This window comes from Mustela erminea, chromosome 13 (genome assembly GCF_009829155.1).
Source record: "Mustela erminea isolate mMusErm1 chromosome 13, mMusErm1.Pri, whole genome shotgun sequence".
Lineage (NCBI taxonomy): Eukaryota > Metazoa > Chordata > Mammalia > Carnivora > Mustelidae > Mustela > Mustela erminea.
Window position 1 is genome coordinate 52,954,497 of NC_045626.1, and position 26,990 is coordinate 52,981,486.

General features: G+C 41.2%; 1 protein-coding gene and 1 long non-coding RNA gene across 10 annotated transcripts in view; one reads left to right on the plus strand and one right to left on the minus strand.

Annotated features, from left to right (window-relative positions):
• Positions 1–26,990, minus strand: part of DLGAP1 (DLG associated protein 1) — an 876,459-nt gene that overhangs the window by 301,467 nt on the left and 548,002 nt on the right. For 4 of the 9 annotated variants that reach the window (XM_032311577.1, XM_032311574.1, XM_032311575.1 and 1 more), the window contains exon 4: positions 19,736–20,764. In XM_032311577.1, the coding sequence (XP_032167468.1) occupies positions 19,736–20,692 (957 nt within the window). In that variant the 5' untranslated portion in view covers positions 20,693–20,764. Of the gene's footprint in view, positions 1–14,182; positions 14,434–14,660; positions 14,785–19,735; positions 20,765–26,990 lie in introns of those variants that run through there. The other 5 variants (XM_032311582.1, XM_032311580.1, XM_032311578.1 and 2 more) reach the window with 4 other exon arrangements.
• Positions 1–26,990, plus strand: part of LOC116572480 — a 333,614-nt gene that overhangs the window by 176,916 nt on the left and 129,708 nt on the right. The window contains exon 4 of the long non-coding RNA XR_004278355.1: positions 25,318–26,169. This is a non-coding gene — a long non-coding RNA (uncharacterized LOC116572480). The remainder of the gene's footprint in view (positions 1–25,317; positions 26,170–26,990) is intronic.

The window sequence follows — 26,990 nt, forward strand, 5'->3', positions numbered from 1 at the left end:
GCTTTGCAGATGTGATCAAGGTAATGATCTTGAGATGGGGATATTATCCTTCGTTTACTGGGTGGTCCTAACATCATTATATGGATCTTCATAAAGGAAAGAGGGAAGCAAGGAGAATCAGAGAAGGAGCCCTGATCCCTGAGCACAGACACAGTGATGTCACTGCTGGCTTTGAAGGTCGCAGAAGTAACTGGGACTAAAGAATATGGGCAAGCTGGAAAAGGCAAGCAAATGGATTCTCCCCTAGAACCTCCAGAACCTCCAGAAGGAACACAACTCTGGTGACCTTCTGATTTTAGCTCAGTGAGATCCATCTCAGACTTCTGGTCTCCAGGACTAAGCGCGTTTTTTTTGTTGTTGTTGTTGTTTGTTTGTTTTTAAGCCACTAGGTTTGCAGCAACGTGTTAGAGCAGCAATAGGAAACTAACACAGACACTTAGGATTTCATCAAAAGCCTGACTAAATGTCGTTGTGGTCTCTAATGGTAAGAGTTCTGCGGTGCCTTTTAATCTGGTTTCTTGTTTCAGTTCACTTTGCTACACCATGTTTCAAGGCTTAATACAAATAATACCATTTATTGAGGCATTACATAACGTCTCTTTTCCAAGTGTTGTTCCACACCTTTTACACTACATTAACTTGTTTAATCCTTTCAAACTCCCTATGTGATAGGTATTATCTTCATATTGAGGACGGGAGAGGTTAAGTAACTCATTCAAAGTTGCATGATCGGTAAATACAGGATTTGAGCATAGCTGCCTGGCTCCAAAGCTTCAGAGATAGAGCATTTCAAATGGGGAAGCCTTTCTTTTCTACCCTTTCTTTCTAAACCCCAGCTTGAAATCCTTCTTCCTATTAAGCCCCCATATTCTGTGTTCAAGTATCTATGCTTCTTCTTACTTCATTTTGCATTATATGTATCTAACGACCTAGTTCTACTAGGCTCTGAGAGTAGGAATTGATTTTAAAAAATTTTGAATTCCCCTCTCCTCTCATCTTCAATCCTTAGAGAAGGGAAATCCTCATTTTTTGTCACTTGATTACTCAGGAAAAGCTCTTTCCAAATAAATCTCATTACAAACTTGACTTTTTAATAGGATCTCCAAATTCCAAAAGAGGACTTACTTATTTCAGGTAATATGCACTCACAATAACAACGTTCCTCAAGTTCCAAAAGATTTCTCTAATGAACTATTATAAGGAAAAAAGGAAATAATCTATTTTAAGTTTTTAAGGAAAAAAATCCAAATTTTAGTGATACCAAAACTTAAACTCATTAGTGGCTTTTTTTTTTAAAAAAATATTTATTTATTTGAGAGAGAGAGAGAGAGAGAGAGAGAGACAGCATAAGCAGGAGAGCGGCAGGCAGAGGAAGAAGCAGACTCCGTGCTGAGTAGGGAGCCCAATGCAGGACTCAATCCCAGAATTCTGGGATCATGACCCAAACTGAAGGCAGATACTTGACTGAACCAACCAGCTTCCCCTGTTAATGGCTTTTTATCTTAATCTCTTTTGGGGACATGATAAAAATCTGTGGACTTTTCTCCCTAGCAGGATGAACACAAACACCCTTTCTCCTTGGCTTTTGAAGTTCTGGAGTTCACTGACCCCATAGAGTACACTCTTGAATAGTCTAAATGTCCACAGTCCCAAGCTAGAACACGAAGTAGGGGGATAAGTATTCTCTGCTTTTCTTCATCTGAGTCCTCCTTATACCCCCCTCCATCCTGCCCACCAAGGGATCTTCTCAAGGTAGCATTAATTTGGCCATCAGTTAAGCTATTCCTCGGTTCTGCTTCTGGACGCCTAGGCCCCATGAACAACCTCCCCACAGATGCTCCAGGCCTGGGACCTCTCTTTCTCTGAGGGTCTGCATCAAGGAGTTCTGCCTTAGGAAGCTCTTCTAGAAAGGCCTTTTCTGGAAAGTAAGCTTTCCAAATGGCCTGCCACCAATGGCATTTTTCTGGCCTGCTGGGCTGAAATGATTTCTTTCTTTTGAGGCCTCAAAGATGGCCAAAGAACACTTGTTTTCAGAAAGCAGTATGAGAAAATAGGGCTTTTCAAGTTTGGCAAATAAACAAATGAGGCCAGACAGCTCATTTTTGGTAATTCCAGTTCCCTTAAAACAGAAGCCTACTTTATCATGGTTATCATTCCATGAGCTACTGTGTAGTATCCAAATGGGTAATTATTATTTATATTTCAGAATGGTGTGCAAAAGTCTCACACTGACACCCAGAGATCAGTACATTAACTTTTTAGTGTGCCATGGGAAGGTGTGAGATTCACTCATCTCAGTGAATAGGGTTAAATTAAACACTGCCCTAATAACCCATAGTGAAGACTCCATGGGCCTCTCCAGAAAGCTCTTGCTCTTTGATCAAAGGCGGAAGAATGTGAGGCGGCCAGGAGTGGCTCAGGTGTAACTATGATGCCAACCATACTTGTTGGTGGGAGAGGAGCTGAGTGGCACCAGCCATATGAATGGCTGTGGCACACATTACTATGCACCGCCAACTTCTGGATCCCTTTGCACCCAGATGCAGCTCCTAGAGGTGCCAGCAGATCATAATTTACAAATAAATGTGAGTAGGAGAATCATTTTGCATTGTCTAGGACAGAGTTTCAGCCCAAAGCTGAGCATGAGTGGAAATATTCTAGGTACTGCCTGGTAGGCTGATGGCAAGTCAGGTACAAAATGCAGAGTGGGGCACCCACTGGGGCTCAGTGGGTGAAAGCCTCTGCCTTTAGCTCAGGTCATGATCACAAGGTTCTGGGATTGAGCCCCGCATCGGGCTCCCTGCTCAGCGGGAAACCTGCTTTCCCCTCTCTCTTTCTGCCCGCCTCTCTGCCTACTTGTGATCTCTGTCTGTCAAATAAATAAATCTTTAAAAAAACAAGCAAACAAACAAAACCCCAAAATGCAGAGTAGGGGCAGAGTAAGGTTCCCTGGGCAGGACAGCGCCAGGCAGAGGGGAAGAGCAAAGAAAACGGCGTGAGGCGCCCGGCACAATGTCCTGCGCACAGTGACTGATGGATACATAGGAGCTGAAATCTGGGCAAATCCCAAGTTGTCGTCATGTTTCTAGTGAAAATTTGCTTTTACTTATTGAAAACTAGCTCCCTTGCCGAAGTAGTCTCAGCCTGCTACATGGGGGCTTAAGTGGGTAGGAGAAGAATCAATGAAACAAGATGGGATTGGGAGGGAGACAAACCATAAGTGACTCTTAATCTCACAAAACAAACTGAGGGTTGCTGGGGGGAGGGGGTTTGGGAGAAGGGGGTGGGATTATGGACATTGGGGAGGGTATGTGCTTTGGTGAGTGCTGTGAAGTGTGTAAACCTGGTGATTCACAGACCTGTACCCCTGGGGATAAAAATATATGTTTATAAAAAATAAAAAATTAATCAAAAAAAAAAAAAAAAGAAAAAAGAAAACTAGCTCCCTTATAGAATTTACTCCTCAAAGTAACTCCCAAGATAAGTATTTTGGAAAAGAGGGGCTAGAGGATGAGTGGAAGTGACTGACTTAATGCCACATAGTGAGTGAGTGGAGGACAGCATTCACACAGGACAGCTCTTGCTCCTTGGGCCTCTCTGGGTCTGTGTGTGTGTGTGTGTGTGTGTGTGTGTGTGTGTGGAAAAGGATTGGCTGGTTCTGACACCTCTCAGCATGAAGCCATCCCAACAGGATGTTACCTTCTCTTGGCAAAGTCCAAATCTAGTAGAAGTCGTAATATTGAGAACAACTACTAGAAGTCATTATATTAGTGCTATCCAATAGAATTTTCTGTAACAATGGGAATGTTTTCTGTTTGTCCCATAGGGTAAACATGAGCCACCCATGACTGCTGAGCACTAGCAATGTGGCTATTGTGACAGAGACATTGAAGTTTGTGTTCTTATTTAACTTAATGTAAATTTCAGTAGTTGCTTGTGGCTAGTGGCTGCCATATTGGACAGCACAGAACTCGACTGTTTGCTTTAAAAGGAACTCTAAGGGCCATCTGCCCAAATTTCCTTTGCTCTATCCCTGACATGTTCATCCAGGCTCTCATTACACACGTTTATGAAGCTCTCCCCCTATCTTAGGATCTGATGTCTTTGTTAGGAAGAGCTCTTCCTAATCTAACAATGGCACCTTCAAATGTATGATCTGGGGATACAGTTCTGTTTTGGCATAATAAACCCATTCATTTTTCCCTGGGGCTATCCCTTGATATGCTCTCTCAGGGCTTCTCTTGTTCCTGTGAACTTTTAGGTCTCCAATATCAGCCCCAGCTGTGTCTCTGTTCTCTCGGTGCATGGCACTGTAGGCCATCCACGGAATCCTGTCATCCGACCATGCTGGCCTGTGGCTGAGCTGAGTGCTAGCTGCGGAATGAAGGGGAGAATGCCTTCCCTCACCACCAGTGCTCTGCTCTCTGCCTAGATTTCTTCTCTAGAGCCTAGGAAGCCCCAACTGGTTCTGGGGCCAGGGGCCTGGTAGTTGGGCTCAGCCTGGTTAATATCTGATGCCTCCTAGGCCTCTCTGGGGAGTCCTTCCCTGTTCTTTCTTCCCTTCAATCATTGCTCCTCCTTAGAAATACTGCCCAGAGAGTTAAACTGTTTGGGTTTGGTCTCCAGGCTAAACCATGTCCTTCATCTTTGGGAAATTTGAGTGTTTTAGAAAAAAAAAATTCTATATAATTTTGTCAACTAAAAACCAAATCCTGTCCTCCACGTTTCCTTATTTTCACCAGCTGGGCGGGCGGCTACCTTATCTGGTGTGTTCCTTTTCCCAAACTGGTCTTTCCCTTCTCACGTTTATCTCGTCACCTTTCCCAGATTTCAGTCTGGGTCACACAATCACTAAATAAATCTTGGTGGAATGAGGCTTGTCGAGAATGGCAATGCTATTAAGCCATTTAACAAAAATTTTTATTATACACTCATGATCTAGATAATGTAAAGGGACTACATATTTTGATAGTTGGATGGATTCATCCCTGGTTGAAGCTAAGAAATACAATGCTATATTCTATTCATCCATTAATCTAATTAAATGAGGTTAAATTGGTGTGCTTTAATTTTAGTGAACTCTTAACATTTCATTCTTATGCATGGGGGTATTTTATAAAATACTGAACCAAGAGAAGGTGGAGGCTTTAGGATATATTAAGATTGTATCCATTACTTCAAATGAACTTCATCTGGGTTTAAACAAAGAGGGGAGTGCATTAAGTAAGGGCTTGCTAGAACATTGAATTACTGGCAGTGAGATACATGTACATGAGGAAAAATCCCAAATGAGTTGAGAAGTGGGATAACACAGATTACACTGACTTCCAAGTTCATCACTTAACTGCAATTGATCAGTTCTTTCATCCTGGTGCATTTCTTTCTTTTTTTTCTTTTTAAAGGATTTTATTTGTTTAACAGAGATAGAGATCTCATAAAGGGGACTGGGAGAAGGAGAGGGAGAAGCATCCTCCCCTGCTGAGCAGGAAGCTTGATGCTGGACTTGATCCCAGGACCCTGGGATCATGACTTGAGCTGAAGGCAGATGTTTAACTGACCAAGCCACCCAGATCCCCCATTGTGATGCATTTCTGAAGTCTGGACATTCCGTATTGTTACCTATTATAAGAATTTAGTTTAAACTCAACTAATATCCACTGAACAGCGTATATTTATTGGATATATACAGCCACCTCTAAGGTGCTCTGTACGAGTGCTCTGTACTGTATGTTCTGTGACTCAGTTAAGTTATACATTTATAGGTAATTAAGAAGCATTCTGATGGTAGACCTATGGGGAAACTTATCTTTTCCTTAAGAGCTAGAGTAGTAATTTAACAAATAGTAAAGCTGTTTGAACGTCTTAAATATTTAGTTAATAACCTGGGATATATGGAGCTCGTGCACTGAGCAGAATTCTGACTCACAGTATGCCTGAGAAATAACACTCTGGTCTCCCAAAAGGACAAAATATAAAGTCACAGTGACTTATAGAGGAATTGAGTTTGGGGATTCCTAGTTCATTTCCTCATCATTTCAGTGAAATTACTTCTCCTGGAAGCAAACATCCCTGGCACCAAGCAAATGATATCAAATGGGCATTTAATACCACATTTCTTTGGATGTAACTTTACAGTGTTATTAACAACATCATAACTACAATCAGGTTGGCAATCTCAAGGGGTCAATAATGTCGTTTCCCACTGAAACAAATGAATAATCAAAACAGCCTTGAGAGATGGTTGTTTCATAGATTGAGGTCTAATTGTCCAGTTATATGAAATAACATTGTACTACTACAATTTAATGATTTGTATATCTGACTTTGTAAACAAATCTCACATGTTCCTTTCTTTCTAACTTAGCTACTTTTCAAACTAGACTTAAATTTATAGCCAGTCATAAAGGCAAGTTCTGTTTTTTCACCAGAGTTGATCTTCTTTTTAATTTTAAGGTTTTATTTATTTATTTGAGAGAGAGAGAGAGAGTGTGTGTGTGTGTGTGTGTGTGTGTGTGTGTGGCAGAGGGAGAAGCAGGCTCCCTGGAGCCTGACATAGGGCTCGATCCCAGGACCCGAAGATCACGACCTGACCCCAAGGCAGACACTTAACCGAGCCACCCAGGTGCCCCTCACCATAGCTAATCATTTTCAAAACTCTTATTAAAATAGATTCTCATCGAGAAACAATCCTTCAGGAAAAGAACAATGGGAATATTTCCAAAGTAGAGGCAGCATCATATGCTGGAAAGTGAACAGGTTTTGGAATCAGAGCAGGGTTTAAATCTCCATTATGTCACATCCAGGCAGTATAATCTCGAGCAAATTAGTTACCCCATTTTGTGTATGAACAGTTACCCTGCTAACTCTCAGAAATAAGGACAATATATATGATGCATAGGCCCATAAGCCTTTCTCAATACATTATGTTCCCTTTTTTCCTTTCCTCTGCCGCCTTTTTCTCATTGCCATCATTCGTTATCACATGGAGGAGCATCTGGCCATAATGGAGATGAGAAGATGCTCAGTATCGTGCTGTGGAAAGGAATCGAGGGCCCTGGGCATTCTCCAAATGTCAGTTCCTCTCTCGGGGTCACAGGCGAGCAAGAAGGTATGAGGTGATGTAAGAATTTGCCTGCCAAAGCCAATAAGTGATTTTATAGTGGCTCAGTCCGAACTCTGGGTGCCCCGTGATCAGCTGTTTTCATGGATGGGGCCCCAGGACTGCAGCGGGGAGAGGAGTTGCTGCTAATTAAACTTACCAAACTTGGGATAGCTAGCGCACACGTTTTGGACTTTGGTCAAGGTTTTAGCAGGGCAGTGGATGGAGGGGGATGGATTTGGATTTGAATCCTCCTACTCTTGTTTCTGTTCAAAATTCTTTTTTTTTCGTAAAGTTGGCTCCTCCGAATACGGAATTCTGTGGTTCAAAGGTGTAAAAAGCATTGCGCTAACAGGCCTTTGAAGTTCTTTCTGACACCTAGCTCTGTTGACGATGCATGCTCGCTGAGGGTTCGTAAAGAAGAAAGACACAAAGAGATGCACTCTCCAGAGACTCTAGCCACGGACTAAACCACAACCAGATCAGACCCAGTCAGTGCCTGGCATGGGAGAAGCAGGGGTGAGTCAGGCAGCGGAATTTCTTGAGCTTACAGAATACCAAGATAAATGAATGCCTCATGCTACGTGATTGTGGCGTGCTACGCTGGGGTAAGAGGAACTGGGAAAGATTTCCTGCTGGGCATGCTTCTGCACTGCTCTCTACACCTGAGCAACCAAGGGCATGCCAGTTACTTTCTCCAGGCCTCAGTTTCTTCCTTGTAAGTATGGTTCTGGGCTAGTCTTCCATTCCCAATTATTTAATAAAGTCGCTACCTAGACAGGGAAGAAGAGAGACAAGGAAGAAAGGAACAGGAGAAAGCACAGCTCAGCCCAATTCTCTGGTGCTTAGTAGGGTGCAGGGGATGGGGAGGTAGAAGTAAGAAGCAGTATAATTAACCTCACATATCTGATTTCTGAGGGTCACTGCAGTGAGACCAATGAAGGGCGTTATTAAGGCCTTGTCCAGCATACATGCAGTGTCCAGGGAGTTCTATAATACCACTCTGGGATATGGGGCAGTATTACTGATTGGTGGGCGCAGAGAACAAAAAGAAGGCAAGCCAAGGTCAGTTTGGAGGAGAAACAAGGGTGTGGTTTCCAATTTCCTACCACGGAACGGCCGCAGGAATTGGTTATGTAGATTTACCAATGGAATCTAATAAATAACAGTTGGCAGCATGAAAAGTCAAAATATGTATATCTTTAAAGAAGCATGAAAACTCACAGGAGACATTTTTGATTGATTGTTCAGTTCATGAGATCATCTGGCATGAAATAAAATGTTTCCTTTTCTGTGCAGTGATTGCATAAGCCAAATATGGCAAAGCGACCTACACGACAATTTTCGGCCTATGGATCTGATTTTTCATCAGCCTCACCACACACCCCTCACAGAGGGTTCTTGTTTTTGGTGGATTTGTTTCACCTCCTTTGTGAAAGCCTTAGAGTGAAGGCAGCAAGCAGGAAAATCAGCTATTTATAGGCCTTTTTGACGAAAAGTGTCTGCTCAGCGTGCCATGGAATACTTCCAAGAGGTGGGAGAACAGGAAACTATCTAAAATCAACTAGAAGGCTGGAGGAGTGTTATGGGGGAAAGATTTTACATGGGAATCATTTTCAGAAAGCTCAGGTTTCATTTGCAAACAAATGACAGTTACTTTCACTGACACCCCCTGAGTTACCGAAAAGCCAGCTAAACTTATACTAGTTAAGGAGAGAGAAAGGAAAAAAAAGACATGAATTCTCCAAAGGTTAAAAGTAGTTGGGGTTTGTAAAGGGACTCGAAAGGCACACCTCTCTGTGTCCTATTATATATTGCTGGAGGGACCCCAGTCAGACCAGCACTGCCAGGCAGCCTATCTGTAGCTGGCTTAGGGATGGAGGTGATTCATCTGGGACTTTGGGCCCGAGCGAAAAAGAGAGATGGACAAGGGCTTGTTGTCATCTGCTAACAGAGGCGGAAGACCTCCCACCCATCAAAGTCATCCTGCAGGAAATACTCCTCAGAAAACCTGGATGAGTCATTATGGGAGGCAAATAGTAGAGTCTCCTTGTAGACAAGTTCTGGAGCTGTTGATTACACTTGTCCTGTTGACTTACCAAATGTGCCTGGAATAAGGCAGCCTTGGCCAACTTAAGTTGTGAAAGCAAAAGCAGGTCTTCCGTGAACAAACTAAAACTTCAAGAGGCCAGAAGAATTGTGTTTCTTGGGCAAAGAAATATAAGCCATGGGAAAACCTGACCCATTGGTGATGAGCTAACAAAAGATCTACCTTTTGTGATCTCTTCATCTGAGGATGAAACCCTGGGGTGTTTTGTTGGGACATGTGCGAGGGAGCCTTAAACCTACACAGGGATGAAGACCAACTGGCATCCAACGCTGGGCTTTCCTTTATAAGGGGATTGGATATGCTCAATGTAACCCTGGTTTAATGAAAGTTGGTCAAACAAAATATAAGGAAGTGTTAGGGTACGTGGAACACATGAAGCAGTGAAGCATTTTGATGTCTGAAGATTTGTAAACCTCAAACATTTCACACTGTTTTTTCATTTATTTCCTGAATCAGAAATTATTTTTTTTCCAAGACACGAACAAACAAAAGAGTCATATATCATCAAGCCCATTTTACAGGTACAGAAAAGGAATTACTAAATGAAGGGAGGCCTAAATCATGTTAGAAGTCAGCAGTGATAGTAAAGTTAATGGAGTGCCTGAAGCCCTTGTTTTCATCTGTTAGACTCTACTGCCCCCTTCAGTAAATAAGTTGATAAATGTAATCTGACCGTTCCCTAGACTTGCATTACAGTGTAGCTCTTAGATTGGTTTCTGGGTTGCAATCACCCCAGAACTACAGATTCAGAATCTTTTGGATTAATATCTAGAAATGCTCATTTTTTAGCTAGTTTCAAGGTGATTCTTGTGCACACAAAGTTAAGGAATCATTGTCCTAAATATTCCAGAGCAGGTAGCTACACATAAAAATGAATTTAAAAAAAAAAAAAAAGATCCGTATCACAACTATGTTAGCAATTTTTATCCCAGAAAAGTAAGATGAGAGGTGTGGGGAGGTGTCTACCAAGATAGTGTAAGATCTAGAGAAAGTACCTGGTCCTCAGAGTCCAGTCCTAGGGCTCTGAGTATAGTGCTTAAGGATGACATATCCAAACATGGGGCATTTCTGCTCCATTTGTCCCCCTTTGGTACATGGTTTACTCATAAGGAGACCACTGAGATTCAGGAGGGACTGACAGGGATAACAGGAGAAATAAAGCTATTTCTATTTTTCAGAAGTTAAAAATTTACTACTCTGCCATTAGTAACCACAGAATTACAAATTGCAGGTAATTGTTTAGTTAATGACTGTTTTCATCTCTTGTGAATCTTTTAAGCCACAAACATGCTTCGAATCTAACTTTGAGATCAGTTTTTTCCTCCCTTTGCCTCCTTGTGCCTTGACCCTACTGCCTTAAAAGGATGTGCTGAGGATGGGTAAGCTAGTCTTTGGAAAGACCCTTAAAGGTTTGCATAGATGTGTGAGACATAATGGGAAAAAGAACAGGGACAGTGAGTATGCTGGTTTCAGCCTGCTACCGACAAGATGACTGATCTGGTATCAGCCAAGGTGTCTCCCTAGGGTTTATTTTTGTCATTTTTAGAAAGAGGGGGTTGGACTAAATAATCTCAAAGAATTCTTCCATAAGATGATTATTAGATGAGAATTAGGCAGGCAGGAAGTTGCTATATCCACCTTGCAAGGAGAAATTTGTGAGAAGGTATAGCAGATGGCCTTCCAATGAGGTGGTTCTAAAATGCTAACACTATCATTTTTCTGAAAACAAAAAAACAAAACCTGCTTGATTCTTTACACAGATTTTAGGCACCTGGAGAGGAAAACCAGGGAGGCATTAGACAATTTTGCAAGTCTATATGAAACAGTGGAGGGGGAAAAAAAATAAAAGCAAGTGGAGCAGAAGTCATTTCCTTTCATTTTTGTTGTATGTCTCTTTGTAGGAAAGGGATTTCTCCTCACACCAGGGAAGTAGAGCACGGGCACCCCTAAATGGTTTATACTAATGGTCTAAGATGAAGTTCAATAAAATCAGTGTAAAGGCAAAGCAATGAGTTTTCTAGTGAGATCTCCCAAAAATGTGATTCCCCACATTCTTCTTCCATGGACATTGTGAAATTGTGTGTTTAAAATGGATCTTATGTCATGAATCAGAGATCAAAGAAAGCGTACATATAAATGCAAATTTTGAAGTATGGTGCGGGGATGTCTATGCAGATGTAATGTGTAGAGACGGACCTGTACACATGCATACTATGTGTGGTAACTCTGGAATCCACATGATTCTGCTTCATAGACAATTCTGTGATATCACAAGACTGAATTTGTAGGAAATTTCCTATTTCTGTGAGAACAGTGAGTAGAAACTTCAACTGATAGAGAACAGTGACTTAATGTGCATGAAAGAGAAAAATCTACTTGTCTAGACAACTCATTTTGCAAATGTAATTAGAAGTTTCTTTATCTTGGAAGTGGAAACAGACTAGGGTATATTGCTTAACTTGAGGAAATAAAAAAACAACCATTTTTAAAGATAGTTTTATATAGTCTTATACTTAAAAGACCGAAGAATCAGAATTTCCTTGGTCATACAAATGTTCTCCAAGAGAGAAAAGAGTTCAAAAATAACAGAAATAAAAAACTGGTCAAAAGCAACAGAAGGAGTGAGATGACATGCTTCTCCTTACACTCTATTCCCTCCTTTACCTTTGCTAATTGTATAACAATGAATTTATTCTTTTTATATTTACCTTTTAGCTAGAGGGGGGCTGGGTTGAAGGAGAAAAAATCATTCACTGAAAAAAAAAATTAAGGGACACCCCTCCACCCCCACTGTTGTTTCTGTCTAAGAATTTATAAAAACATTTAAATATGCATTTATAAAAATTAAGTAAAAGAAATTTCCCCATGCCATAAGTGTTCCAGATGTCAGTTACTAAGGACAAAACCGAATGATAGGAGATAGGCAAGATGATTATGAGAATCAGATAAATGAGCCCTGGATGGGAAGTTATACACACATGTTATTTTTATCCAGTGGGAAAAGTTATGTGTTCAAAGTTTCAAATGAGTAATACAAATCAGTGAGGTCGCATAATTCTTTGTGGATATCATTAGTAACCTGGTTTTACCTGAAAAGGCCAATTTTCATTTTTCTCTACCAAGCTGGAAAATGACAGGAAAAAAATCCGACCAAGGAGTATTATGGTTTGAACCATGTAAACTTCTGGTTTCAACTGTTTAGACCTGAAAGATGGAATTTCCCCATGATTCAACAGCATACCGGGGAGCACACTAACCTAATAAGAGAGGTTGTTGCCTTTGAAACTAAAACAAAATGGTGAAAACCTAATCACCAAATCAAAGCCAACTTGGTAATATTGTACATATATTTTAGCAGCCCCTATAACGTCTCAAACAAAAGACCAGTGTGTCCTAGCATTCACGAGTCACTATTCATGTAAAGTTGGGTAAAGCTATGATCCCAAGTGGACAAGAGATTATGAGTAACTATTTCTCCAGAGAATGTGAAGGATTACCTGGAGTTTTTGCCTTTAATTTGCAACCAAGCAACCTGTTTTCTAAGGAGGATAGAGAAAGAGGAAATAAAGGCCACTGTCCACGAAGAGATCCAAGGCTGGTTTTTTTCTCTTCTGCGCTAACCAGTGCTATTCCTTCCTTTAGTAGATTGAACTCGGTCTGATCAGAAAACAGGTTATGGAACCTTTGATTGTGGCTAGCCAAGTACTTTAGAATAATGAAATTGCAGACCAAGAATCGTAAAGTTTCTTCAACAGATTTCAAGAAGGATTTCCTATTTTTTTTTTCGAGCTTCCTTTGGCTACCACTGACTCTTTCTGGACCCCAGCTTTCTGACAATCTTTTGCCAGTGGTTTTCCCCACATCTCCACTACTATTTGGGCAATAGTGAGAATTAGAATCAGAGAGAGAATTACCAGGATTCTGTTAGCTGTGCACTTGATTCTACCTTCAAAGTTAGGATCAGACAGTAGTAACCTCATTTTTCTACCAACAAAGAGGATATATTTACTAAGATCAGTGAAAAAAAATAGAAGATTGTGCAAGCCATGAAGGAAATACATTCAAGAATCTTGACACTCCTTAACAGATTATCAAAACAATTTAAATTAAAAATAAAGAAAATTATTAATTAATGTGGCCGATGGTTTTTTTTTAAAGGCAGCAAGCAAGCATTGCAGTAACCAAGTAACCAAAGTCACTCGCAGAATTGCTCAGCATTGTCACACATTTCACATAAAGTAGTTTTCATTGATTTAATATAATTTAAATTGTTCTAAAACAAGAGGAAAGAAAACCTCGGCCAGGGAAGGAGAAACTCCCACTAGGCAAAGACTGAAATAATCTTGAACAAAATTTTGAAAAATAGTTGTACTTGCACTGGGAAAAAAAAAAAATCCTGGGTTCATGCTTGTTATGAATGATTCTTCAGTGATCTTTTGTGGAGTCTAATTTAACCAATAAACCAAAAAAACAAGACAAAACAAAAAAAACCCCAGAAAGGAAGGAGGAAGGAAGGAAGGAAGGAAGGGAGAAAGGAAGGAAAAGGAAGCAAAAGGAAAAAACAAAAACAAAAACAAAAAAAACCCAGCTGTCCAGAAATTTTAATTTGCAAAGGAACGTAAGCATTGAGGAAGCTTTCAGGATCCTTGTCATGGAAAACAACTGATCACATTTCAATCACTAGCCACACAATATCCTCGAATAGCACCCTGCTCCTTAGATCAAATGTGTCAATGAAAGATTTTAGGAAGCCTCTGTGGAGACACTGATTTGTAGGTATCCAGTGTTTCCAGTGTCTCAACCTGTTTACTCACCATCTGCACATACATTAGTTTATTAGATCTTTCAGTCTCCACTAGCTATTATTTAGAGAAGACATAAAATAACAAAAACTATCCCTCCCCCTCCAAAGAACCCCCCACTCAAAACAACAACACACTATCACCAAATACAAAGTAATAAAAGAGTTGTACCCAAACCTGGTCAGTCCTTCCATTTCTTGAAACTTGCACACAAACTGAAGAAACCCACTCAGCCTTAAAAAGGTCGATCATTTCGCTCTCCTAAAATTTCATCTCTGAGAGTGGCTTTCTTTCTCCGTCTCTGTCTTGCTCTCTCTCTCTCTCTCTCCCTCTCTCTCTCTCCCTGTGTGTGTCTCTACTTCTACCGGAGAGAGCGTTTTGTTTCCCTTTTCCTGTTTCTGCTGCTGGATGAATGCAAAATACATGATTGAAGGGATTTTTTTTTTTTTCAGGTTAACAGTTGGAAATCTAAAATCTTGCTCCTCTGAATGGCTTTATATGCTAGTCACTCAACACATAACGTTCACATAAAGAGGCATATACAGAACCAAAAATCCTGCTTTTTTAAAGCAAACCAAAACAACAACAAAAACTCCTTTTACTCCTTCGAGCCCATTCCTATTTTATTTACTTGACTATTAGCACTTACCCGGAGATGTGCCATAAATGCTCTATTCCAAATGTATAAAAGCCAACCACATCTCAACTGAGAATTAAACAGTTTTAAAGTCTTCAAATCCATGTCCCTGCTCCAAACCCTGTTACAGTCACTGGCAGTGGTACAAGATTCTAAACAGCAGACATCTGATTCTTGACATTTAAAAATAACAATATTGGGAGAAAAAGGGAGTCTTTTTTTTTTTTTAAATCATTATTAACTACAAACAGCTTGTGAGTGAGCACAGATCACAATTGATATATTAACTGGATCTTGCCATAATTTCAAGCTACAGTATTTTATTTCTAAGTCAATGTCAGAGGCCAAATACCTACAGACTTCTCCTTTTCTGTATAACAGAAATGGCAATGGCTTAAGTTAAATTAATTCCAAGTGGCAATTCTCCAAAGAGAGAATCATAACTTTGCTAGTAGTGAGATTCTATTATTGGTGAATATTAATTTAACCTTTGTGCAGTCTTGAATCAAACTAGGGACAGATGGATCCTTCATGGCTTGTCTAAGATAGGTCACATTTCATATACATGCATTCTTAGCTACACTCACAGAGAGGAGGTCAAAGGAACACATACATCTGCTACAGAATAAAACAAGTAATAAAATGAAAGTAAAAAGCACTTATTTCCATTTATGGAGCACATTTTTGACTCAGACGGATCTAGGATCAAATCTTAGCTCTTTTACTTACTATATGCCTTCCTTGGGAAGTGATTTAATCTTTTTTGCCTTAGTTTAGTCACCTGCAAAACTGGAGTAAACATAACACTTTACAAAGTTATTTCAGGTACTAAATAAGATACTGCGTGTTTTCTGGCACATAGCAGGTATTTGCTACGTGCCACTCCCTCCCTCTGTTTTATATTTGGAAGGGGTTGGGATTGGACATGGTAGATAGAAAAATCCAGACTTTGAAGGTGGACAGCTCTGTTCTGACCCTCCGTGTTGCCACTTACTGACTGTGTGCTCTTAGGCAAGTTACCTAACCTAATTTACTAAATCTCAGTTTCTTCACTTGTAAAATACCTCACAGAGTTTTACAGAGCAAATTAGAAACACTGGAAAAACATGTACTCTTGGTAGACATGTATTAAATGAGAGTTTCCAGGCCTTGCAACTCTCGAAAATTGCTCTAATTAGTACACCTCATATGTATATAAGGAGTTTAAAAATGTGAACTCAGATCACAGGTCCTCTAGGCCAAATGCCTCATCTTATAGCAGAGGAAGGAGACCCAGAGAGCTGAGATGATGGTCACTGGTTAATGAGTGACAGTTAACACATTAGTGGAAAACAGGGGCTGGAACACAGACTTCCTCCTTTGAAGTTCAATGCTTTATCCAGTAAACTTTGTGAGGCTGAGGTCAAACACATTTGTAAATCCAGTTTCACTACTGGTAATTAAGATAATAGAATTGGAAAAAAAATTCTTTTTTCATTTCCCCAAATATGCTTCTAAGAATGAGCTTATAAATGAAATCATTCCATGGGAGTTGGCAGGGCTGGCTACACCTGTCTTCCTGAGAGGAGCTTTGGCAGAATGGTGGAGTCTCTCTTCTAAAGAAAGAACAGAGCTGGAGAGAATGTCCAGTTTCAGGAGTTCCCTGTTCTCTTCCCACCCCTGTGAGTGTCCAGCTCCTTCTTTCCCTTCCTACCAGGAGCACTTTAAACTCTGCACAGTGGGTGGGAAGAACCCACTGTTCTACATTTGGTTTATCTGCTAGACACACTACCTTCTCACACTGAAATACAGAATATTTTCCCCCAGTGTGAAAGACTTGCACAGAATAGGAGCTCAATAAATGTCAATATTTATTAAAGAAGGTGTTCCTTTGAGCTCAGTTTATATTTAAAGGGTTTAACTAGCTTGGTGCAGTGTTAATTATTGCAGTTATTATAGGATAAAAAATTTCTTTCAATCTTTCAATAACTTCAGAATTAAAAACAAAGATCCTTTGGGTAGTGAGTCAGATTAGCTGTTACTCTGGGGAGGAATGGACAGAAATAGGATTGGGAAGGCATATATGTGATCTATTGTAGTTAATGTGTTATTTCTCCAGTTGGGTTACATATAACTGGGTATTTGTTTTATTATTATTTTCCTTTATACTTCTCTGTAAGCCTCAAATATTTCATTAAAAAACTGGCTTAAAAGAAGTTAAATAACTTAAAAGTAGAATTCCCAAACCTTTGAATATGAGCTGTAATAATGCTATGATACTAAATCTCATACTTAAATTTTCAAGCTTTCTTTCTCATTTTACTGAAACGCTTTTTAATAATAATATGTTTACTCTACAGATTTTTTTCCTCTTGTTCAATATTTTCATGCCCTTGATTCCAGGGCTGTGATGAGATGTAGTGGAAAGAGCTATTTTGTCTCAAATAGATGTAAGTCTAATTCTTAGTTCTTCAACTTTTTGGCTACGTGGCTTTAAAATCACTTGATAGGGTACCTGGGTGGCTCAGTTGGTTGAGTGACTGCCTTCAGCTCAGGTCATGATCCTGGAGTCCTGGGATCAAGTCCCACATCAGGCTCCCAACTCCATGGGGAGTCTGCTTCTCCCTCTGACCTCCCCTCTCATGCTCTCTCACTCTGTCTCTCTCTCTCTCTCTCAAATAAATAAATAAAATCTTGAAAAAAATAAAGAATAAATAAAATCACTTGACATTTCTTATCTCAGTTTCCTTTCTTGTAAAATCAGAGTATTATTGTATCAAGCTGTCAGGATTATCTTGAAAATTAAATGGAATAACAAATGTGAAAACATTTGCTACAGCTTCTGATACATTGTAGCTTTTCAGTCAATATCAGTTTCCTTCTTTCTTTCCTTATCCTTCCACTTTTCTCCACTACTTGAGCCTTTTACTGCAAAAAGGCATAAAAAAGAAAGAAAAATGAATTTGAGGTAGGAAGAACGTAGGCAATCATGCAAGCATAAAAAGGTTAAAAGATACTAATTTTGTCACAACAAAGGCTGGTTCTGGATCCTTGCAGAGTTTTCATCTTTAATCTGATATTTCTCATCTAATCTTATCACTACTTATTAAAGTCCAGTTTTTGTTTTTTTTAAATTCGTTGTGGGTTTTTTGTTGTTGTTGTTGTGTGGGGGTTTTTTGCTTTTTGTTTTTGTTTTTTTGTTTGTTTTTCTACCCATTTCAGAACTTTCATAGTTAAACTATCCTGTTCTAGGGCTCCTATCTCATTACCCATCCTTTCTTCAAGACAGACACCCCCCCCCTTTTTTTTTTTTTGACAGACAGATCACAAGTAGGCAGAGAGGCAGGCAGAGAGAGGGGAAGGAAAGCAGCCTCCCTGCTGAGCAGAGAGCCTTATGCGGGGCTGGATCCCAGGACCTTGGGATCATGACCTGAGCCAAAGGCAGAGGATTTAACCCACTGAGCCACCCAGGCACCCCTGGGACAGACATTCTAATTAAAATACTTTATTCTAGGTGGCGGGTAAGATTGATATGCTTAAAGAATTTCTAAAGCCTTCAATTGTAACCCTTGTTATGGTCATTTCTATAAATTAAGTGATTTGGATTCTCTCCTCCCTCTATACTAACAGTACAACAGTATAACCCACTAAGCCTTTACCTTTCTTAGAGGCTAGTTTTTTTATATGCTAAATGAGGAGGTTGGAATAAATGTACTCTTTAGCTCTAAAAATTCCATTAAAAATTCTTGATGGCTTCACTCCTCTAGCAACCTTATAGTAAATAAGATGATACCACTCTGAGTGGGAAAAACTGACCATGGAATTGTGTGCTATTTGTGAAAACTATCCACATATTGGTGGCTTCTTCTGAACCCTCGGATGGACTCTGACACTGTCCTTGCCCAGTGACTGCCAGCCCAGCATATTCTCAGGGCCAGGTATAGGCATTTTCAAGGGAACCAGGTTTGTCAGGAGTAATTCAGAGAGCAAAAAGTTGAATTCTCAGTGGAAGACTTTTTTCTTGTACTTCTTCTTAGGATGGGAGTGTGAAATGGTTATGTCATGCCTTTATAGTCCAACAGAAAAAAAAAAAAAAAGGTTGGGTGTACCAGGAGAGAAGAGAGAAAAAAAAAGACACCATGAACAGGAAAAATATGAGGGTACTTTTTAAGGGATGGTTATATCTTGGGGAAGATGACAATTACCAGATAGAGGAATTGGCCCCAGGCGGGGGGGGGGTGGTGGTGGGGGTGGTGGTGGTGAGGAGAGGGAGAAGAAAAAAGACTCTGCTGCTGACATTTTTATCTAGGGGAATCTAGGTTCAGTGAATGGAAGGGCATTAGGGAGAGACATGAGGAGACTGGAAGAGGAGGAGCAGCTTGCCTTGGGTCTATACGTGTGTGGGATTTACACGCTGACATTAATTGCATTTTATTGCATGGATGCTTCCCCCCTGCTTTTCCTCCTCTTCTCTGTTGTCCTGGGTCTCTGCAGCTGTGCTTGTCAGGTCCCCAAACTGGCTTGATCTCCACCTCCTCAGGGCCCAGGGCATTATTCCAATTCCCTGTGCCCTGGGGGTTGAGGGTTCAGGTGGGAGTATGGTTGGTGTTGGAGGTGGTGATAACAATTGCAATGGTGAGGATATAGATCAAGTTTTCCAAACAAATAGTTTAAGGCAGAATTTTATAATAAAAACAAAAACTCTCTGGATAGATCTAATTAAACTCCTTCCAAAATTCAAAAGATCATTGTTGACTTTTGTGGAAAAAAAATTGATTTATTTTAAAATTCTGTGTTGACTCCCCTTTTCTTGCCTCCCTATCCCATGTTCCCTCAGACAAAAGAGGAACACTAAACATTAATAACTCCTTGGCTTTATGTAGGCGTGCTTTTCAAAGCACTTTTATATCTAGTATCTCAAGATAACTGGATGGAGTTGGGTAGCCGGTTTGTTTCCTGATAGGAGCAGTTGGCCAGAGAAATGCTAAATAATTTGCTCAGGTTCATGCAGGCAATTCACAGCCAAGCCAAGACTAGGACTCAGGAGAAAACACCACACAATGAGCAGGTATGATTTCTAAGCATCCATCACTTGACATAAATGGTACCTGAAGGTACTGGCAGGAGCGTTCTTGTTGACAAGACTCTGACTTCACCATGGCCTGGTCCATGTTAACCGAGGCTTTCTGGTAAACCTCCCTGGCACGGCTGACCGTCAGAGTGGAGGACCACGCGCTCTTCTTCAGGAGCGGCGTGTCCAGGTTGACAGGCAGGTTGGCGCAGGTGGAGCATTTGACGTCGTTGTTACTCCGGGAGGCCTTGACCGCCTGCTCGCTGATAGTGTTGTAGGCCTCCATGAAGTACTGCGAGGCCGAGCGGTCAGGGCACCTGCCCATGGTCATCACTCCCGATGGCGCGTGGTAGATGCACATGTCGCCATCGAGGTTGTCATCGGAGCTCCACCAGCCCGGGGAAGTGTTGGGCCGGGCCTTGGGGTCCGCGCGGCGCTCCTTGCTCTTGCTGCGCTTGCCATACCGCACGGTCTGCGTCTCGTCAGGGCTGGATTTGCCCCCGTTGACGCTGCCCTTGGATGGGCCCTCCAGGGAGTGCGACTTGGTGAAGAGCTTCTGGACCGAGTGGACCAGGTGCCGGATGCGGCCGGGGCTGTCACTGCGGTGCTCCACGGCGGTGCGCTTGTACTGCAGCGTGTGATAGCCATCCCGGTTGAGCGGCAGCTGCCTCTCAAACTGGTCCAGGAGGTTGGCGGGGATGCGGTTGGCCTTGGTGGCCAGAGTGCGCGGCACCAGGGCGCACTCGTCTTTCAGCTCCTGCTGCGACGTGTAGTGCCTGCGCGGGAAGGTGCTGCTGGCCAGCGGGTCGCTGAAGGGGCCCACGCACTCTGCCTGAAAGGAGTTACGCTGAGTGTAGTAGGGGTGATCCGCGGGGTGGTGTTCCACCGGGCTCAGCAGGTAGGGCTTGCGGTCGGAGTGGTGCGACAGCGAGTCACAGGCCGAATCACAGGTGACTCCGTGGTGGTGGCTGCGGCTGCCCGATAACCCTTTCATTGCTGATGGGCGGCAACCTCGGGGGTCATGGACACCCCGTGGTTAGGTTCCAGACCCGTCTTCTGCAAAGACCTGGGGGTAACGAAGAATAAGAGAGAGACGATGGTTAACACTTGGTAAATAGATGTTGCACTTTTGAGTGTCTACTACTATGTTCCCTTTCTGGCAGAAGAACTCATCAGGGTCCTTGAAAGCAGTTTTAATAGTTATTGGATAAGCTCTATCCCCTCTGTAGGTGGGATACAGATACCCGGAGATGGTAGGGGTGAAAGCTAGTGAACCCGGAAAAGAAAACTATAAAAATGCTAATTTTTTTTTTTCCAGGCAATTCTTTTTTTTTTTTTTTTTTTAATTAACTTATAATGTATTATTTGTTTCAGGGGTACAGGTCTGTGAATCATCAGTCTTACACAATTCATAGCACTCACCATAAAATGCTAAATTGTTTCAACATTACCTGAAAGCAAACCCCCTCCCTCTAGGATTCCAGTAAAATGGATGGCTCTTTCTCTTGCTTCTCTGGTTTTAGTCTTAATTGTCTGTTAATAACAAAGTAAAGCATGCACACCCTTAGGGCTCAGTTTCTCTGGGAAATCTCTGCTGATCCCTGCTTGCAGAGAGAATAAGTTCCCCTCTGTGTTTCCATGGCATCTGCCGCACAGTCTCTCAGCTCCTATGGAATTGTTTATCTCAGGCATTCCCTGGCTAGTTTCGTTTGTCTCTTGCAGGTGGGCTTACCTCTTAGTCACCTTTCTATCTCTCTAGCTAGCTCCAGGCCAGTTAGGTAAACACACAGTAAGTACTCCATTAATGTAAATAAAATAAACGTGGGTGGAAAAAAAACGAGAGAAGTGACTGGCCCCTTATAACTTCAGGATATATCTTTTTATCTTCTGTCACATGCCTTCCCATTAGAATTCTGTAGTAACAATTACAGCTCGCAAATAACTACCCCCCACCCCAGCACCACAGTAATTAGAATGGAAAATAGTGATGGTGGCAAATAAATCAGAGCTGTAGAGAAAATCTGCCCCTGTTTTCTGTCATTAAAGGGATAAAAAGCTGCTGCTTCTTCTTCTTCTCCTTCTCCTTTTTTTTTTTTTTTTTAAAGATGTAGTTATTCAAGAGAGAGAGGGACAAAGTGTGGAGGTGAGAATGGGGGGAAGGGGCAGAGGAAGAGGGAGGGAATCTCAAGCAGATGCCAAGCTGAGTGTGGAGCCTGACCCAGGGCTCCATCTCACAACCCTGAGATCATGACCTGAGCCAAAACCAATAGTTGGACTCTTAACTGACTGAGCCACCCAGGAGCCCCAAGAGTTTCTTCCTTAACAAATGGAGAGTGGTTGAAGGATAAGCTTGAATTAACTAGTTTGAATATCATGGTATCTCACTTCCTGGTTTAAAGGTTTCTAGTTAAATGTTCACAAGTGATAGAAAGATGGCCAAAGGAAAGGCCCTGGAAATGTTCCTGAGGACACAGAGGGCCTGGGCCTGAGAGCAGATCTGCCTCAGAGAGAAGTGACCCCAACAGATCCACCTGTGGGAACTCAGCTCATTCCAAGCACAGGTCTTCCCTGTACTTTAGTAGCAGAAGCTGCTGTTCCACAGGGCAGAGTATCTTCTTTCGACTCTAACTTCTTTGGGAACTGACTGAGATCCTGTTAACAGTCTGATTTATTTTGAAAGCTTCCCATAACAAAAATTGTCATAATAAGAGTTGTCCTGAAAAGCCAACATTACTGTCCAAAATATCACTAATGTCATTTCAGATATTCAGAGAGGGAGAGATAAATGGTTTATTTTAAAAACAACCACAACACAATAAAACACACATACATGGCCTAATGAAGAAAATTGCATACTTTTGAGAGGTCGGGTCTTTCTATTCCATGGGCTGTACTGTATATGGGAGTTCCTGACAATGTTGAAAATCCCTATCCAGATTTTATGACTTTCTGTTTTTCTCTTAGTCTCTCAGCGTCTGCATTAATGGATCAGCAAAACTGATCAAGGCAGTTTAATCACTGGAGTCTTTTGAAATTGGTTAGTTTACTAAATTATGAGTTCCTTGAGGGTATGGACTATGTTTTACCCATCCAGTACCCAGCAAATGCTTGGATGATGGTGCAAACTGGGTAAGATATTTATTCAATGAATTAATGCATCAATGCAAAAATTCCCAGTGTGGTCCAGACTGTGATTTGAGTGAAGTGTATTGAGTGAAAAGATGACTGTGTGACAAGAGAAGGGGCATGTGCAAGGAAGGGACCATCTCATGGGCATTCCAGAGACCAGTGGTTTCAGGGTGCAGGAGAAGGCAGGCAGATGGATGCTCCTTCTACCTCTGTGAACCTTTGACTTCTGAGCCTCCATGGCTGGCTCATCAGAGAATATCCCACCTCTTAATGTTCTCTACCTGTACTGAACTTAAAGTCTGGAGGAGCTTGCCTGCCCTACTGACTATAGGATGTCTAGACAGAAGACAGTCTGTTCTGAAGGACAGAAAGAAACTGACACCTGAAGAGATAAAAAGGCAAGAAGGACTCATGATATCTGTGGGTCAGGTAAATCAAAACTTCCCCACTGAACAGAGAGTAATGAGGAAGGAGATTTTTGCAAAAATACTTTGGGACTGCTTTGCATGACATTATGATCCTGTGATTAGTTTGTGGGAGGGCAGGATTTAAGAGGGTTAAAAACATGTTTTTGGCAAAACTGTGGCACAAACTAACTTAGATGGAAAAATCCATTGCATGAGGGAATCTCTCTATATAAAACAGGTCCCATTGAAGACATTTTTGGGTTTTTTTTTTTAAGATTTTTTATTATTTATTTGACAGACAGAGATCACAAGTAGGCAAAAAGGCAGGCAGAGAGAGAGAGGAAGGGAAGCAGGCTCCCCGCTGAGCAGAGAGCCTGATGCAGGGCTGTATCCCAGGACCCTGGGATCATGACCTGAGCTGAAGGCAGAGGCTTTAACCCACTGAGCCACCCAGGCGCCCGACATTTTTGGCTTTTAAATATGGACTTAAAAGGAAAAAAAGAAACCCCACAAAAAATAACAACCCAATAGGGTTATAGTCACAGAAAAAGTCTTAGGATTACACATATTAGAATCTCTGTGAAATAATGATATGATACTTCAAAATTTTCCTTCTGAAGTACCTGGGTCTCAGGTAGCTACTTTCTACAAAGTAAAATGTGAAACTGGCAAGAGCTGAAAACATGAATTATACATATTTACCCCAAAATGAACAAAACTGACTCACTGTTCAGTATTTAGTTATCTTTACTACAACAACAGCATTTGACATAAAACAATATTACCTGAGGACTAGCAGAGCAAATGAAGAGCTTTTACAAAGCCATTTGTGGTGAATTAGTTAAATGATAATTTTTGTAGCAGACACAGCGTAAGTTTTACTAAAATATAAGTGGATGATTTTCAGCACAGAGTCAAGCACTTATATTTTCTTAGAGGGTAATACATCGCAGCAAGGATAAATAACTTAGTTTTCCTTTTTCTTAATATTTGTAAAAGGATACTGACATCTTATTCCCTTTTCTCTAGGATGTGGGCAAATAGGGTCATGAAAAAATGGCAATAAACAATCATAAACATTTCTAAATGCTCAATCTGTCTTTCTGGTCCAGGCCAAATAAACAACTTAATACCTCGGGCAACCAAATGCATATAGCAAATCTGTAATGGCCAAAGACTTATAATGTGCTCAGAGAGACATGACCTAGTCAAGAAAAAAGAGGAATAACAATTCCTATTATCTTCTGTATTCTTGGGAAAGGAAGCTGTTAGCCCCTGAATTAGATTTTAAGTGGCCATAAAAGATTTCTCAAAATGGAAAGGGAAATTGCCTTTCATGCCTTCCTTTTTTGAACAGGGGTGGGAAGTGTGGGTCAACATGCCTTCATAAGGGTTTCTATGACTACGGTGATTATCTCTGATATTTTTCTTTACTATGACTTCAAAATTGTGTTTTGTTGTCCTCTTAAGTTCGATTTTACTGTCAGACCATACATTCTGATTTTTGGCTTGGAAAATTTCTTGACTATATTGGTCACCATGAGATGAGCTCTGAGGTATGAAAGCATCTGTTTTTTTTTTTTTCCCCCCAAAACATCTGTTTAAAAAAAAAACAAAACTTATTTATTTATTTTTGAGAGAGAGAAAGAGTGCAGGAGTGGGGGGAAGGGGCAAAGGGAGAGGGAGAGAGAATATTAAGCAGACTCTATGCTGGGCATAGAGCCCAATGTGCGGCTTGATCCCACAACCCCAATATCATGACCTGAGCAGAGGCGAAGAGTTGGAGAATTAACTGACTGGGCCACTCAGGTACCTGAGATGTGCCTGGTTTTTAGAGTTCCCACACCTGGAGCAGAAGCATTGCTGTACCAATGATGACTAAAGCAAGAACGATCCAGCACTGTAAAGGAACTTCTCAAGGTAGGTAATTTATTAGACCCGAGGGAAAAATAACCCAACCATATATTAGAAGATGCTGACAAGGGGAAAATAGTCTTGCAAAGCTGGCAAGTCCTTATTTCACTTTGATTTCTCTGCATGTCTTTATTTAGAGCTACTGTTCATGATTTTTCTTTACATGCAGATAGAAGAACCAAATGAAGGGCTTCTACTCTCTCATTCAGTAAAGACTGACAACCAGACCATCATGACTTGCTTTAGAAAGACAACGCAAGGGACCTTGTCCAGGAGAACAGGGAGCACTGTGTTCTGGTTTGGGGGCACATTGGGATGAAGAAATCTCCACAAGTCGTTTCAGGGTCAAGTGGCCTTTTTGGCTTTCCTCCATGCAACCTGCCCATGTTAGATTGTAACATTCAATGAAATAGAGAGAGAAAGGATTCCCTTATTAAAGACTATAAAGTAGTTTCAGAATAATGACTATGTTTCCTAGTCTCCCTAGATGTGCACAGGTGACTAATTCTGGCTAATGGAATATGATTGGAAATGGCATGTGCAATTTCTGGGAAATGTCTCTAAAGTGCAAGGCACATCCTTCTTTACTCCTTGTTGGAGTGGCACAAGATGAAGAAGCTGGCCAAAGTGGAGGAGCATGGCAGCCCAGCTCTGCATCCTGCCTAGTCGGAGGAAACAGACCTTTATTTTTACCTATGCCACTGTTATTTTGTTTTCTGATGTTTGCCTCTGAACCTTAAGCGAGATGCTTAAGCAAGATGGTCAGTCAAGGCCAAATCCCCAGGAGCTTTCGTAAGCTATCCTAGTACCCAGGATTTGGCTTTGCAGGTGGTGGTACTCCATGAGAGTGATTTAAAAGACACAGTGACATGGCCATCCACGTACTTAAGATTTCCCCGGCTATAGGTACAGACTGGATCTAGGGGAGGAGAGAGGCAAGGGAATCTAAAAGAAGCAGTCATTTCTTGCTTGGGCTGTTCAGGAGGACACTGAAAAGGAGGAAAGAGTACCTCCAAGGAAGGTGAGAATGTGGCCCAGTGGGGCGGTGCCTCCCTTTGCAGGCCTTTCTGCTCACACACGTGTGTTTCCACTAATTGTCTAAATACATAGGGCACTTTTTCTGCACAGAACAAAACTCTATGGAATATGGATGCAGGTTCCCCCATGTTTATAGCAGCCATGTCCACAATAACCAAACTAGGGAAAGAGCCCAGATGTCCATTCGCAAATGAATGGATAAAGAAGATGCGGTGTATATATACGAGGAACAATTCAGTCATCAAAGAAGCCCCTCAAATCTTGCCATTTGCAACAGCATGGATGGGGCTAGAGGGCATTATAAGAGGAGAAATAAGTCAATCAGAGAAAGTCAGTTATCATATGATCTCACTCATATGTGGGATTTAAGAAACAAAACAGAGGATCATAGGGGAAGAGAGGAAAAAATAAAACAAGACAAAATCAGAGAGGGAGACAAACCGTAAAAGAGTCTTAATCATAGGAAATAAACAGGATTGCTGGAGGAGCGGTGGGTGGAGGTATGGGGTAACTGGGTGATGGACATTAAGACGGGCACATGATGCAATGAGCACAGGGTGTTATATAAGACTGGTGAATCACTGACCTCTACTTCTGAAACTAATGATGCATTATATGTTAAATAACTGAATTTAAATAAACAAATGGATGCAGGTTTTCTATCAGCAATTTTTTACTCTCAGTAATAAAACCCAATTCTATGGGGATCAAGAAGGAAGAACTTTATGAATGTTTAATGGGCTTGTGATTTTAAATAAAAAGCAGAGGAACGATTCTCACTAATATACTACTGAGAAACAAAGC